Source organism: Vipera berus (genome assembly GCF_964194415.1).
Source record: "Vipera berus genome assembly, chromosome: 2".
Classification (NCBI taxonomy): Eukaryota; Metazoa; Chordata; class Lepidosauria; order Squamata; family Viperidae; genus Vipera; species Vipera berus.
Genome location: NC_138203.1, coordinates 276,822,089 through 276,838,181, shown reverse-complemented (window position 1 = coordinate 276,838,181; position 16,093 = coordinate 276,822,089). Strand labels below are relative to the sequence as shown.

Sequence of the window (16,093 nt, the reverse complement as noted above, 5' to 3'; positions counted from 1 at the left end):
AGAGTTGGAAGTCCACCCATCTTAAAAGTTGCCAAGGTTGAAAAACACTGTCCTACGTCATGGCAGTGAAAGTTGGACCATAAGAAAGGCTGAGCGCCAAAGAATTGAGGCCTTTGAACTATGGTGCTGGAGAAGACTCCTGCGAGTCCCTTGGACTGCAAGGCGATCAAACCGGTCAGTCCTAGAGGAGATGAACCCTGACTGCTCTTTAGAAGGCCAGATCCTGAAGCTAAAACTCAAATCCTTTGGCCACCTAATGAGAAGGAAGGACTCACTGGAGAAGAGGCTAATGCTGGGAAAGATTGAGGGCAAGAGAAGAAGGGGACGACAGAGAATGAGGTGGCTGGATGGAGTCACTGAAGCAGTAGGCGTGAGCTTAAATGGACTCCAGAAGATGGTAGAGGACAGGAAGGCCTGGAGGAACCTTGTCCATAGGGTCGCGATGGGTCGGACACGACTTCGCAACTAACAACAACAACACATTCAGCAGGCATGCATTTGGGGAAAGTTGTCCTAGACCAGGGGTAGGCAACCTCGGCTCTTTTATGACTCATGGGCTTCAACTCCCAGAATTCCTCAGTCAGCATAGCTGACTGAGGAATTCTGGGAGTTGAAGTCCATGAGTCATAAAAGAGCCGAGGCTGCCTACCCCTGTCCTAGACCTACACAGTATTTCTCCATCCTTGCCAATTTTAAGATGGTTGGACTTCAACTCCCAGAATACCCCGGCCAGCCATTCAATTCTGAGAGTTGGAAGTCCACCCATCTTAAAAGTTGCCAAGGTTGAAAAACACTGTCCTACGTCATGAGCTTTGCTTATTTGCCCTTCTCTTCGAAATCCACCCCCCCCACCCCCCCCCCAAAAAAACCCGTCTATGAGTGATCATCGTGCTCCGAAGGTGTTTCTTTCCCCCGGCGGCCCAGAAGGGGTTAACTATACTGAGATCTGCTTGCTAGAGACGCCCAGAGGCAGACGCTTTCCTACTTCCTAGCCCTCCACTCTTTGACGAGTGAGAAGCTCAGTTCTGTATTTTATTTATTTATTTCCCTTTTTGCAGCTTGAGAGGAGCACCGCTGCCGGAGGTCAACAGGCTGCGATGCAACGGCTGCAAAGAGGAGGTGAGTCCCAAGATTTAGCGGAAAAGGAAGGAAGAAGGAGGGCATCCCTGCTTTGAGCAGCCTTTGCAAAACAGGTAGCCTCGCTGCAACTCTCCTGCACTGGGGAGGACCTACCTTGCCCCAGGCTAGCCCATCGCTGGAGATTTTCAAAAAATCAACTGGGCAGCTCTTCGACTCGGATGGTATAAGACAGGGGTGTTCAAACTTGGCCCTTTTATGACTTGTGGACTTCAACTCCCAGAATTCCTCAGCCAGGCACGCTGGCTGAGGAATTCTGGGAGTTGAAGTCCACAAGTCATAAAACGGCCAAGTTTGAACACTTGGGAGGACCTACGTTGCCCCAGGCTAGCCCATCACTGGAGATTTTCAAAAAATAAACTGGGCAGCTCTTCGACTCGGATGGTATAAGACAGGGGTGTTCAAACTTGGCCCTTTTATGACTTGTGGACTTCAACTCCCAGGCACGCTGGCTGAGGAATTCTGGGAGTTGAAGTCTACAAGTCATAAAACGGCCAAGTTTGAACACTTGGGAGGACCTACGTTGCCCCAGGCTAGCCCATCACTGGAGATTTTCAAAAAATAAACTGGGCAGCTCTTCGACTCGGATGGTATAAGACAGGGGTGTTCAAACTTGGCCCTTTTATGACTTGTGGACTTCAACTCCCAGGCACGCTGGCTGAGGAATTCTGGGAGTTGAAGTCCACAAGTCATAAAATGGCCAAGTTTGAACACCCCTGGTATAAGAGCATGGGGTTGGACTAGAAGACCTTTGAGGTCCCTTTGAGCCCTACGATTCTATGTTCCCCCATTCTCTGGGACCGAGAAGGGAATCCAGAAGAAAGAGAGGCAGAGCCCTGCTCCCTTCAAGGAAAGATTTTGGGGGGGGGGTTTGTGGATCTCCAGAGCATTGCTTTGCTTCAGCCAGCAGGATCCCCACAAACCACAGCAAAGGTGGTTTCTTTTATTTGGAAGGGAGGGAACTTAGAAAGAGCAAACTGGAAAGATAAAAGGGAAGATGGCTAGTTGAGAACTTTGATCTACTCTACAAATGGGCAAGGAACAGTTTGCTGGCTCATTTGCCTGTAATCTCAGGCTGATCGATGCAGAATGGATCAGCCACATCAGACTGGATTTTCCCTTTACTTCTGGTTTATTTAGGTGTGCGAAGGAGACTTCCTTTGCTTACAGGTTGCACTAGAGCAGTGTTTTTCAACCTGGGCAACTTTTAAGACGAATGGATTTAGCTGTAGTTTTAGAGGAATTAATGGAGGGTAACCTCCTAATGGCAGAAAGTGAAGAAGAACTAAAGAGCCTCTTGTTGCGGGTGAAGAAGGAGAGTGCAAAACTTGGGTTGAAACTTAACATTAAGAAAACCAAGATCATGGCATCTGGCCCTGTCAATTCTTGGCAAATAGATGGGGAAGAAATGGAGGTAGTGACAGATTTTGTTTTCCTGGGCTCCAAGATCACTGCAGATGGGGACTGTAGCCAAGAAATTAAAAGACGCTTGCTCCTGGGGAGGAAAGCCATGGCAAATCTAGACAGCACACTAAAAAGCAGAGACATCACCCTGTCAACAAAAGTGTGTATAGTCAAGGCTATGGTCTTCCCAGTTGCAATGTATGGCAGTGAAAGTTGGACCATAAGAAAGGCTGAGCGCCAAAGAATTGAGGCCTTTGAACTATGGTGCTGGAGAAGACTCCTGCGAGTCCCTTGGACTGCAAGGAGATCAAACTGGTCAGTCCTAGAGGAGATCAACCCTGACTGCTCTTTAGAAGGCCAGATCCTGAAGCTAAAACTCAAATCCTTTGGCCACCTAATGAGAAGGAAGGACTCACTGGAGAAGAGGCTAATGCTGGGAAAGATTGAGGGCAAGAGAAGAAGGGGACGACAGAGAATGAGGTGGCTGGATGGAGTCACTGAAGCAGTAGGCGTGAGCTTAAATGGACTCCAGAAGATGGTAGAGGACAGGAAGGCCTGGAGGAACCTTGTCCATAGGGTCGCGATGGGTCGGACACGACTTCGCAACTAACAACAACAACACATTCAGCAGGCATGCATTTGGGGAAAGTTGTCCTAGACCAGGGGTAGGCAACCTCGGCTCTTTTATGACTCATGGGCTTCAACTCCCAGAATTCCTCAGTCAGCATAGCTGACTGAGGAATTCTGGGAGTTGAAGTCCATGAGTCATAAAAGAGCCGAGGCTGCCTACCCCTGTCCTAGACCTACACAGTATTTCTCCATCCTTGCCAATTTTAAGATGGTTGGACTTCAACTCCCAGAATACCCCGGCCAGCCATTCAATTCTGAGAGTTGGAAGTCCACCCATCTTAAAAGTTGCCAAGGTTGAAAAACACTGTCCTACGTCATGAGCTTTGCTTATTTGCCCTTCTCTTCGAAATCCACCCCCACCCCACCCCCCCCAAAAAAAACCCGTCTATGAGTGATCATCGTGCTCCGAAGGTGTTTCTTTCCCCCGGCGGCCCAGAAGGGGTTAACTATACCGAGATCTGCTTGCTAGAGACGCCCAGAGGCAGACGCTTTCCTACTTCCTAGCCCTCCACTCTTTGACGAGTGAGAAGCTCAGTTCTGTATTTTATTTATTTATTTCCCTTTTTGCAGCTTGAGAGGAGCACCGCTGCCGGAGGTCAACAGGCTGCGATGCAACGGCTGCAAAGAGGAGGTGAGTCCCAAGATTTAGCGGAAAAGGAAGGAAGAAGGAGGGCATCCCTGCTTTGAGCAGCCTTTGCAAAACAGGTAGCCTCGCTGCAACTCTCCTGCACTGGGGAGGACCTACCTTGCCCCAGGCTAGCCCATCGCTGGAGATTTTCAAAAAATCAACTGGGCAGCTCTTCGACTCGGATGGTATAAGACAGGGGTGTTCAAACTTGGCCCTTTTATGACTTGTGGACTTCAACTCCCAGAATTCCTCAGCCAGGCACGCTGGCTGAGGAATTCTGGGAGTTGAAGTCCACAAGTCATAAAACGGCCAAGTTTGAACACTTGGGAGGACCTACGTTGCCCCAGGCTAGCCCATCACTGGAGATTTTCAAAAAATAAACTGGGCAGCTCTTCGACTCGGATGGTATAAGACAGGGGTGTTCAAACTTGGCCCTTTTATGACTTGTGGACTTCAACTCCCAGGCACGCTGGCTGAGGAATTCTGGGAGTTGAAGTCCACAAGTCATAAAACGGCCAAGTTTGAACACTTGGGAGGACCTACGTTGCCCCAGGCTAGCCCATCACTGGAGATTTTCAAAAAATAAACTGGGCAGCTCTTCGACTCGGATGGTATAAGACAGGGGTGTTCAAACTTGGCCCTTTTATGACTTGTGGACTTCAACTCCCAGGCACGCTGGCTGAGGAATTCTGGGAGTTGAAGTCCACAAGTCATAAAATGGCCAAGTTTGAACACCCCTGGTATAAGAGCATGGGGTTGGACTAGAAGACCTTTGAGGTCCCTTTGAGCCCTACGATTCTATGTTCCCCCATTCTCTGGGACCGAGAAGGGAATCCAGAAGAAAGAGAGGCAGAGCCCTGCTCCCTTCAAGGAAAGATTTTGGGGGGGGGGTTTGTGGATCTCCAGAGCATTGCTTTGCTTCAGCCAGCAGGATCCCCACAAACCACAGCAAAGGTGGTTTCTTTTATTTGGAAGGGAGGGAACTTAGAAAGAGCAAACTGGAAAGATAAAAGGGAAGATGGCTAGTTGAGAACTTTGATCTACTCTACAAATGGGCAAGGAACAGTTTGCTGGCTCATTTGCCTGTAATCTCAGGCTGATCGATGCAGAATGGATCAGCCACATCAGACTGGATTTTCCCTTTACTTCTGGTTTATTTAGGTGTGCGAAGGAGACTTCCTTTGCTTACAGGTTGCACTAGAGCAGTGTTTTTCAACCTGGGCAACTTTTAAGACGAATGGATTTAGCTGTAGTTTTAGAGGAATTAATGGAGGGTAACCTCCTAATGGCAGAAAGTGAAGAAGAACTAAAGAGCCTCTTGTTGCGGGTGAAGAAGGAGAGTGCAAAACTTGGGTTGAAACTTAACATTAAGAAAACCAAGATCATGGCATCTGGCCCTGTCAATTCTTGGCAAATAGATGGGGAAGAAATGGAGGTAGTGACAGATTTTGTTTTCCTGGGCTCCAAGATCACTGCAGATGGGGACTGTAGCCAAGAAATTAAAAGACGCTTGCTCCTGGGGAGGAAAGCCATGGCAAATCTAGACAGCACACTAAAAAGCAGAGACATCACCCTGTCAACAAAAGTGTGTATAGTCAAGGCTATGGTCTTCCCAGTTGCAATGTATGGCAGTGAAAGTTGGACCATAAGAAAGGCTGAGCGCCAAAGAATTGAGGCCTTTGAACTATGGTGCTGGAGAAGACTCCTGCGAGTCCCTTGGACTGCAAGGAGATCAAACCGGTCAGTCCTAGAGGAGATCAACCCTGACTGCTCTTTAGAAGGCCAGATCCTGAAGCTAAAACTCAAATACTTTGGCCACCTAATGAGAAGGAAGGACTCACTGGAGAAGAGCCTAATGCTGGGAAAGATCGAGGGCAATAGAAGAAGGGGACGACAGAGAATGAGGTGGCTGGATGGAGTCACTGAAGCAGTAGGTGTGAGCTTAAATGGACTCCAGAAGATGGTAGAAGACAGGAAGGCCTGGAGGAATGTTGTCCATAGGGTCGCGATGGGTCGGACACGACTTTGCAGCTAACAACAACAACAACAAACCTCCTTGAGTTACCTACCTCAGGGGTGCCCAATCTGTGGCCCGTGGCCCATTACCAGACCGTGGCCTATTAGCCACCGGGGCATGTGAGTGGCTGGCTGGTGCGCTTGTGTCTGTGCACGTGCACAGCCCCACCATTCCTGTAAGCATCGCTGCAAGCACTGCGGGAGTTCATGGCCCATTCGTACCAGTGCTCACTGTGTGTTCATTTCCCCCTCATCCCTCCCCTCCACTCCAGGCTGCCAACCCCGAAAGGTTGGGGAACTCTGATCTAGCTAAATGGATCCTACTGAGAATATAAATTATTCCTTGCTCAAACTCAATACCTGGGAAGATTCTGGAAAAGATAATCAAACCACAAATCAGCAAACACCTTGATGCAAACAAAGTCATCACTAAAAGCCAACATGGGTTTGTCAAAAACACATCATGCCAGACAAACCTTATTACATTCTTTGACCAAGTGACAAAATTAGTGGACCAGAGGAATGCTGTAGATATAATTTACTTGGACTTCAGTAAGGCATTTGATTAAGTAGACCACAACCTACTACTTGATCAGATAGAAAAATGTGGGTTAGATAGCATCACCACCAGATGGATTCGTAGCTGGCTGACAGGCCGTACTCAGCGTGTGGTCCTCAATGGAACTGCATCTACATGGAAGGAAGTGTGTAGTGGGGTGCCCCAGGGCTATGTTCTGGGCCCAGTGCTCTTCAATATCTTCATTAACTATTTGGATGAGGGGATAGATGGGGAACTCATCAAATTTGCAGACGACACCAAGCTGGCAGGAATAGCCAATACTCCAGAAGATAGGCTTAAGATACAGAAGGATCTGGACAGACTCGAACACTGGGCACTATCTAACAAAATGAAATTCAATGGTGAAAAAAGTAAGGTTCTACATTTAGGCAGGAAAAATCAAATGCACAGGTATAGCATAGGTGGTACCTTGCTCAATAGTAGTAACTGTGAGAGGGATCTCGGAGTCCTAGTAGACAATCACTTCAATATGAGCCAGCAGTGTGCTGCAGCTGCCAAAAAAGCCAACACAGTGCTAGGCTGCATTAACAAAGGGATAGAATCAAGATCAAGTGAAGTACTAATACCACTTTACAATGCTTTGGTAAGGCCACATCTGGAATACTGCATCCAGTTTTGGTCACCACGATGTAAAAAAGATGTCGAGACTCTAGAAAGGGTACAGAGAAGAGCAACAAAGATGATTAGGGGGCTGGAGGCTAAAACATATAGGGAACGGTTGCTGGAATTGGGTATGTGTAGTTTAACGAAGAGAAGGGTGAGGGGTGACATGATAGCAGTGTTCCAATATCTCAGGGGCTACCACAAAGAAGAGGGAGCCAAGCTATTCTCCAGAGCACCTGAGAGCAGGACAAGAAGCAACGGATGGAAACTCATCAAGGAGAGAAGCAACCTAGAACTAAGGAGAAACTTCCTGACAGTTAGAACAATTAACCAGTGGAACAACCTGCCTCCAGAAGCTGTGAATGCTCCCAACACTGGAAGTTTTTAAGAAGAGACTGGACAGCCATTTGCCTGAAATGGTATAAGGTTTCCTGCCCGAGCAGGGGGTTGTACTAGATGACCTCCAAGGTCCCTCCCAACTTATTATTATTATTATTATTATTATTATTATTATTATTATTATTATTATTATTATTATTATTATTATTATTATTATTATTATTATTATTATTATTATTATTATTAACCAAGGGATCCGATGAATGCCTTCCAACTACTGGCACCGTGTCCGGCAGAACTCCTATCTGACGGGTTGATAAGTCTTAAGATTTTCCAGCGTGTCTAGGAGACACTGGTGCTAATGGTGGTGATGGGGAGACTAATAGAGCTATTGTGTGAGGTAGACCTTTTGGGGAGATCCTCCTCGTTGGGTATGGGAAGACACTTGGTGGAACAAATTATTCTCTGGCTGTCCATTCCTTTTGGAAAACTCTGAAGAGGAGCAACTTTCACATACACTTTTGTGTCTGCTGAACTTCAGCCTTTCCTTAGCCAGGGGTAGGAAACCTTGGCTCTTCTATGACTCGTGGACTCCAGCTCCCAGAATTCCTGAGCCAGCCATGCTGAGGGGAAATGAAAGAGGTTTCCAAGCTGAGCCGTGCTGGCTCAGGAATTCTGGGAGTTGAAGTCCCCGAGTCATAAAAGAGCCAAGGTGGCCTACCCGTGCCCCAGGCCGCTTTATGACTCGTGGACTTCAACTCCCAGAATTCCTGAGCCAGCCATGCTGAGGGGAAATGAGAGAGGTTTCCAAGCTGAGCCGTGCTGGCTCAGGAATTCTGGGAGTTGAAGTCCCCGAGTCATCAAAGAGCCAAGGTGGCCTACCCGTGCCCCAGGCCGCTTTATGACTCGTGGACTTCAACTCCCAGAATTCCTGAGGCAGCCATGCTGAGGGGAAATGAGAGAGGTTTCCAAGCTGAGCCGTGCTGGCTCAGGAATTCTGGGAGTTGAAGTCCCCGAGTCATCAAAGAGCCAAGGTGGCCTACCCGTGCCCCAGGCCGCTTTATGACTCGTGGACTTCAACTCCCAGAATTCCTGAGCCAGCCATGCTGAGGAGAAATGGAGAGGTTTCCATGCTGAGCCATGCTGGCTCAGGAATTCTGGGAGTTGAAGTCCACGAGTCATAGAAGAGCCGAGGTTGCCCACCCCTGCCTTAGACTTTGTGGGGAGGCCTTTGGAAGAAATAAACGCAACATGAGGTCAGGAATGAAGTTGATAACCTTGATTGTAATTTGCAGGGCAACAGGAAGTAAAAATGGAACAGGAAGAGCCTGAAGGGAAGGGAAAAGGAAAAAAACCCAAGGCCGTACAGAAGGACCTCCATGCTAGCCGTGCTGGAATGGAGGCTGAGCTTCATTTTCAAAAGCTTTTGAAGCCGATCAAGCAGGAACCGGAAGATGAACTGCAACAGGGCTGGGAAACCCAGTGGCAGAAATTTGTGAAGAGTATGCAGGCTCCTTATTTTTCAGAAAGAGATCCACAGCTGGCTCGGCCCCCATTGGAGGAGAGTCCTAAAGCATTTCAAGCTTCTTTTCCCTCCTTGAAGGGGATAGTAGAGACCAGGCTACAGTCTAAAGAAGAGGCGTTCAACCAGAAGACCTTATGCAGGACTTGTGAGAAGGACCCAGATTCTTCTCTGCAGGTGAAGGAAGAGGTTTGGCGGGAGGACACGGATAGCTTAGAAGAACAGAGCCAGCATTTCCGTCAGTTCTGCTATCGGGAAGCTGAAGGGCCCAGAAATGTTTGCGAGCAGCTTTGGAGGCTCTGCCACCAGTGGTTGAAGCCGGAGAGACACAGCAAGGAGCAGATTTTGGAGCTGGTGGTTCTGGAGCAGTTTCTCACCATCCTGCCTGAGGACATACAAGGTTGGGTAAGAGAAGGCAGACCGCAGACCTCCGCCCAGGCTGTCGCCCTGGCAGAAGATTTCCTCCTGAATCTACAGAGAAGACAGCAGGTAAGAGCTTTTCCTAGCCAAATTCTGGAAATCTTGACTGGGGTGTAAAGGTATTCCTCAAATTACGACCTTAATGGAGCCTGCCCATTACCAGTTGCAAGCTGTAACAGTCAGAAAACCCAATTTTACAACATTTTTTGCGGCAGTGGTAAAAGGAACCCATTTTTTTTTTGCTACGGGACAGTTTTGCCGAAAACTGGAAAAGAATGGTGGTTGATTGTCCCGAGCTTCCAATTGTCCTGTGATGGAGGTCAGCCTTGGTGCTGACCATCTGCCACTACTTGCGCTAATTCTGTGAGTTTTTCTCTGCTCTGGCTGGTGTCAGCTTTGATGGTATCCAGCCACCGCGTTCTTTGATGGGCTGGTTTCCTTTTGCCACTAACTCTTCCAAACATAATTGATTTCTCCAGTGAATTCACCATATGACATGGCTTAAAGTAAGTAAATAAGTAATTAAGTAAGTAATAACAATAACAATAATAACTGCAGCTTCCTGCAATAACTCCAGCAATGCTACAAAAAACTGTGCTACTCGGAACATCTTATATTTTAAGGTGGTACCTGGTTGATACCTAGGATGCTGGCAGCAATCCGTGTCAACCATCAGCGCCAGTCAATTTGAATGTTCAGTTGACTGAGGTTCATGTTTAATGAATAACAGATGATGATGATGATGATGATGGAAGGGACCGTGGAGGTCATCTTGTCCAACCCCCTGCTCAGGCAGGAAACCATATACCATTTCAGACAAATGGCTGTCCAGTCTCTTCTTAAAAACTTCCAGTGTTGGAGCATTCACCACTTCTGGAGGCAGGTTGTTCCACTGGTTAATTGTTCTAACCGTCAGGAAGTTTCTCCTTAGTTCTAGGTTGCTTCTCTCCTTGACTAGTTTCCATCCATTGCTTCTTGTCCTGCCTTCAGGTGCTTTGGAGAATAGCTTGACTCCCTCTTCTTTGTGGCCAACACCTGAGATATTGGAACACGGCTATCATGTCCCCACTCGTCCTTCTTTTCATTAAACTAGACCAGGGGTGTCAAACTCAATTTCATTGAGGGCCGCATCAGCATTGCGGTTGCCCTCAAGGGGCCAGGTGGGTATGGCCAGGGTGGGCGTGGCCTACTGGGTGGGCGTGGCTAGAGTGCATATGGCCTACTGGGTGGGCGTGGCCAGCTCTACATCGTTCACATCAAGGGTGCCTATGGGGGCCTGGGCAGGAGTGGGACAGATCTGAGGGTCTCTGGCAGGAGGAGGGTCTCTGGGCCAGGGCCAAGGCAGTGGGGGCCATTCCCTCACTGTTTCCAGGATGGCTTCGCGGGCCACATGAAACCACTTCGCGGGCCAGATCTGGCCCCCGGGCCTTGTGTTTGACATGTCTGAACTAGACATACCCAATTCCAGCAACCGTTCCTTATATGTTTCCACCTCTAGTCCCCTGATCATCTTTGTTGCTCTTCTCTGTACTCTTTCTAGAGTCTCGACATCTTTTTTACATCGTGGTGACCAAAACTGGGTGCAGTATTTCAAGTGTGGCCTTACCAAGGCATTGTAAAGTGGTATTTACACTTCACATGATCTTGATTCTATCCCTCTGTGAGATGCAATTTTCATGATTTTCGCCTTGTAGTGACATGTCTGGTGTTGGGCACTCCAGTGCTTGTTTGTTAGTCACCTTTGCTTTCCAAGGAATGTGCAGGAGCCTTCTCTAGCCCCACAGATCAAACAATTCCATTTTTTTTCCTGCCTTGCTATTTCACACCCATAGGTAGCCACGGGAAAGAACAATAGAGCGAACCAACCTACATTTGGTTGCCAGGCTGATGTCTTTGCTTTTCCATACTCGGCTCATGTTCATCATTGCTGGGCAACCCACCCAATGCAATCTGACGTTTTATTTCTGTGGTTTCTCCAGCCTGTCGTCCTGATTTGGATTGTGCCCCTGATCTGCTTTGCAGGAACTGGAGACGTATGAAGAGGTGACTGTTAATTCCCCCAAGGCAGAATTGGATCCATCAGATACAGAGGACCCAGGGAACTCCACGGAGGTTGATCCTGACAGTGATGATGACCCTCCCTTATTCAGTAAGTGTTGTTGGAAGGAGTGGCCGAACCTGACAGCAAATGGTTTAAACCAGGGGTGTCAAACTCAATTTCATGGAGGGCCGCATCAGCATTGCGGTTGCCCTCAAGGGGCCGGGTGGGTATGGCCAGGGTGGGCGTGGCCTACCGGGTGGGCGTGGCCTACTGGGTGGGCGTGGCTAGAGTGCATATGGCCTACTGGGTGGGCATGGCCAGCTCTACATCGTTCGCATCAAGGGTGCCTATGGGGGCCTGGGCAGGAGTGGGACAGATCTGAGGGTCTCTGGCAGAAGGAGGGTCTCTGGGCCAGGGCCAAGGCAGTGGGGGCTGTTCCCTCACTGTTTCTAGGATGGCTTCGCGGGCCACATGAAACCACTTCGCGGGCCAGATCTGGCCCCCGGGCCTTGTGTTTGACATGTCTGGTTTAAACCAAGGGTCTTCAAATTTGGCCCTTTTATGATTTGTGGACTTCAACTCCCAGAATTCCTCAGCCAGCGTGCCTGGCTGAAGAATTCTGGGAGTTGAAGTCCACGAGTCATAAAAGAGCCAAGGTGGCCTACCCCTGGTCTAGGGAATGGTCAGATAAGAGAAGGCTTAGCCCTCAGCTGGGTGGAGAAAGAGGCTCACGAGAGAGTCTCCCTAATTTCTTGGACTGCAAAGGAGACGGCAGAAGATTTGTACTTTTGATATGCAGGTTCTGAGGTTTTGCTTGATAAAAAATACAGGAAATCAGAAGTTCCCTTCGAGCTTTACGTTTTTATTCAGCTCAGCAAAGTAGGGCTTCTCTTAAAAAAGAGGAAAAGCCCCAAATATCAGAAAAGCCTTATTTTTTATACCTACTTTGATTACATAAGCAATTTACCCAGCAAAGCTGACACACATAAGATAAAGACCTCGCCCTTTAAGGCTGGCACACTATAGATCAGACATGTCAAACACAAGGCCCGGGGGCCGGATCCAGCCCACAAAGTGGTTTCATGTGGCCCGGGAAGCCATCCTGGAAACAGTGAGGGAACGGCCCCCACTGCCTTGGCACTGGCCCAGAGACCCTCCTTCTGCCAGAGACCCTCAGATCTGTCCCACTCCTGCCCAGGCCCCCATAGGCACCCTTGATGCAAATGATGTAGAGCTGGCCACGCCCACCCAGTAGGCCATACGCACTCTAGCCACGCCCACCCAGTAGGCCACGCCCACCCTGGCCATACCCACCCGGCCCCCTGAGGGTAACCGCAATACTGATGCGGCCCTCAATGAAATTGAGTTTGACACCCCTGCTATAGATAACAAAGGAAGAAAGCAGAAGTAGCTAAATGTTCCTTTGGGGTGTTTCTCCCTAGACACCAGATGTTCCCCGGTGGGTTAGAATATTGGGTGTTTCCTGACCCTGCATTCACTTGCTTGCAAGTGGCCAGAGAGAGAGGGACCATCTGCACGTATTCACAGTTGATACTGTCCCCTCACTGCCCTGAGTCCTTTGGGAGAAGGGCGGTATACAAATAATAATAATAATAATAATAATAATAATAATAATAATAATAATAATAATAATAATAATAATAATAATAATAAAAAAATCCTGGTCAACACTTTTCAGACTTGAAAAATTCTGTCAATTTAGTGGTGCAATAATTAGCTGCAGTAACGGAAAAATACTTGTAGTTCGGGGCTGAAATGAGAGACCCTTGGTGCTCTCTGAACCTGGTTGCTTTCTTGCAGATGTTTCATTACCCAAACTTGGTTACGCCATCAGTGTACTAGAATTAGTTCATCTAATCATGTAAAAAGGGACGCGGTGGCTCAGTGGGTTAGGACGCTGAGCTTGTCGATCAGAAGGTCGGCAGTTTGGCGGGTCGAATCCCGAGTGCCGCGTAGCAGAGTGAGCGCCTGTTACTCATCCCAGCTTCTGCCAACCTAGCAGTTCGAAAGCACGTAAAAAATGCAAGTAGAAAAATAGGGACCACTACGGTGGGAAGGTAACAGCGTTCCGTGCGCCTTTGGCGTCTAGTCATGCCGGCCACATGACCACGGAGACGTCCTCGGACAAGCGCTGGCTCTTCGGCTTTGTAACGGAGATGAGCACCGACCCCTAGAGTCGGAAACGACTAGCACGCATGTGCGGGGGAACCTTTACCTTTACCTTTTTAATCATGTAAAGAAAGGTGTTAAACTCATCTCTTATTCATCCACATCCTAATCTGATTCCATCAGCTCCTCTATTGTTTTAGGAAAGTTGTTGGATTTTCTCCGATTCAATGCCAATGTTTTAGACTGAGTTTGTGATTTCTCTTTGGGCAGGTGATGGAGAAAGGGGCCGTCGTCACCAGCCAGGGAGAATGGAGCAGGAAGAATTAAGGAGGAGGTCCGCAAAAGACCTACAAGGACAGGCTGATCCAGATCCTTGCTTTGCTTCCGGATGTGAGAATGAGGAGCTGAATCTTCATCAGGAAAGTGCCCAGATGGCCGAATTCAGTAACCTCTCCTCAGAAAGAGGCAGAGGGACATTTCTCCAGGTCCCTGAAGTAGCAGGTTGGCCAGGAGGTCAAAAGAGACCAAGACACACCCAAGGAAACTCAGCCAGGAAGGTGCCAAGAAGAAATCTGGTTTGCAAGGAAGATGATTCAGACAGAAGCCCCAGTCGGAAGAGGGTCCCTGAGCACCTATCCCAAAAGACGGCTGCCGAATGTGCGAAAGAGAGCAGCCTGTGCGTTGACTTCGCTCAACCAGCCAAGGCCCCGTCCTACGAGTGTTCCTACTGCGGCAAGCGGTGGCCCTGCCAATCCCAGCTCCGCCGGCATGTCATAATCCACACGGGCGAGAGGCCTCACAAATGCACGGACTGTGGGAAGAGTTTCAGCAACAGCTCGAACCTCAGCCAGCACAAAAGGGTGCACACCGGGGAGAGGCCCTACAGTTGCAAAGACTGCGGGAAAAGCTACCGACGCCGGGCCTCCCTGCTTCAGCACGAGAGAGAAACCTGCCGGAAAGGGAACCCCTTAAACACTCCAGCCGTGGGGTACATTGTGTTGGGCAACTGCACTTTGCTGTGTATGAAGAAATCGGGGCAGAGCGGGAATGATCGGGTGATCGCGCCAAAGGGGTCAGAGGTCCCCCTCGCAGCTCCCCCTTTAAACTTAGTAGTGGGATACTCACAAGAGAAAAGCCAGGCTGGCAGTTTAGAGGCCTAGAAAGCTTAAGTTGGACAGATGATGCTGCCTTTGACCAAGCGGGCCTCTTGGCTGGAGTAGAGGAACACCAGATCTTCCTTGGAAACAAATCTGTGGGAAAGCTTTTCCTTGAGGAAAACTCTCCTGTTTCAGTTTCAGGAAAATCCAAACATTAAACTAGGAGCAAGGCAGGAGGAGGATGAAAATGATCAATGGAGGGCATTTCTGAAGGATCCCACAAAGTGGCTTGTTAGGCCTCTTGGCCTGGAACAGGTGCCAAGAATAGGGAGAAAGCTTCTGCCCGCAAGGAAGCTTCCGCTGGAAATCTGTTGGGCCTATCTCCAGGTTTACTAAGCCTTTTAGGGCAGGCATGTCAAACTGCCGGCCCGCAGGTCGGATGCGTCACACCGAAACCGCGCCTACCCTGTTGCCGGCAATGGGGGGGAAAGTCGCAATACGTCGCACGGCGTCGCATGACATCGCGAGTTTGACATGCCTGTTTTTAAGGTAGGCCAAAGGGAGGACAATATCTTAGCTTTGGACAGTAAGGCTGTGTAGATGCCTGGATTGCAAAAGAACGAGACAATTCAGAGCCTGTCCAGAGAGGAACGATACAGTTGTCTGTGACTCTTTAAAGAGGCTGAGTCTTTCCCAGTCTTGTATGTCTCTCCTAGACAAAGGCACCTGGCTTAAGGATGTACTAATAGGGGCAGTGCAGGTGTGCTGTTCCAAGTCACCTGTTCCATTTGAGATTTGCGCTGTTAATGTATTGTAAGATTTGACAAATGCCTTGGCAGTGTTGGTATTATTCTCTGGCAGCTTAAATGATCTCTGTATGAGTGCAAATCCCAGAGGTTCAGTCAGTTTGCAGACACTCATTCAGACCATAGGTGGATGAGATGCAGTGAGTCCTTAGCCGTAAATTCAAAACCTTGTTCAGACTTTTTCGAACTGCCACCGGTTTAATCTCAATGCCCCTGGAAGCAGAAACTATAACATTTTTTTTTCTAAATTTGAGACACTCTCCTCGACATAGTTGCCTCTTTTTCAGTACAAGGGCTGAGAAGGCAACCTGGAGGTTTCTTAACATTGGGAAAAAAACTATTTTTTTTCTTCCTTAAGCAACCCCTCCCCCCTTTTTTAAAAAAAATAAAGTGTTGAAATCATAGAAGGTTTCGACAGAGATAAGACTGGATGTCAAATTCACGCTTAGTCGGCTTTGAAACATCTATTTCTATGCCACTGAGGGGTTTAACACTGACTACACCAGGGGTCCTCAATCCTCAGGCTGAGGCCCTCTATCCGGCCTTGAGCTTTTCGGAACTGGGCTACGGAAGTGTCGGGTGACTGCCTGCATGCATGTTTTACAGTCATTTTTGTGCCATACAACATTTTATAAAATTTGCCAAATGTCAACTTCTTGGCAGTTACCGGTCCCAGATGTTGGGCACCTTCTATAAGTTAGCCCTTTTGAGGTACCTTGATTCAAAAACTGTTGCCCTAC

General features: G+C 48.5%; 1 protein-coding gene across 1 annotated transcript; it reads left to right on the top strand.

Moving 5' to 3' along the window:
- Nucleotides 1–8,649: 8,649 nt before the first annotated feature.
- LOC308663000 (zinc finger protein 202-like) lies at nucleotides 8,650–15,561 on the top strand (the record flags this gene model as incomplete). Its single annotated transcript, XM_081319143.1, has 3 exons — nucleotides 8,650–9,348; nucleotides 11,302–11,428; nucleotides 13,721–15,561. The coding sequence occupies 3 exons, from the start codon at nucleotides 8,650–8,652 to the stop codon at nucleotides 14,608–14,610; spliced, it is 1,716 nt and encodes a 571-aa protein (XP_081175269.1). The 3' UTR covers nucleotides 14,611–15,561.
- Between the last annotated feature and the right edge of the window lie 532 nt (nucleotides 15,562–16,093).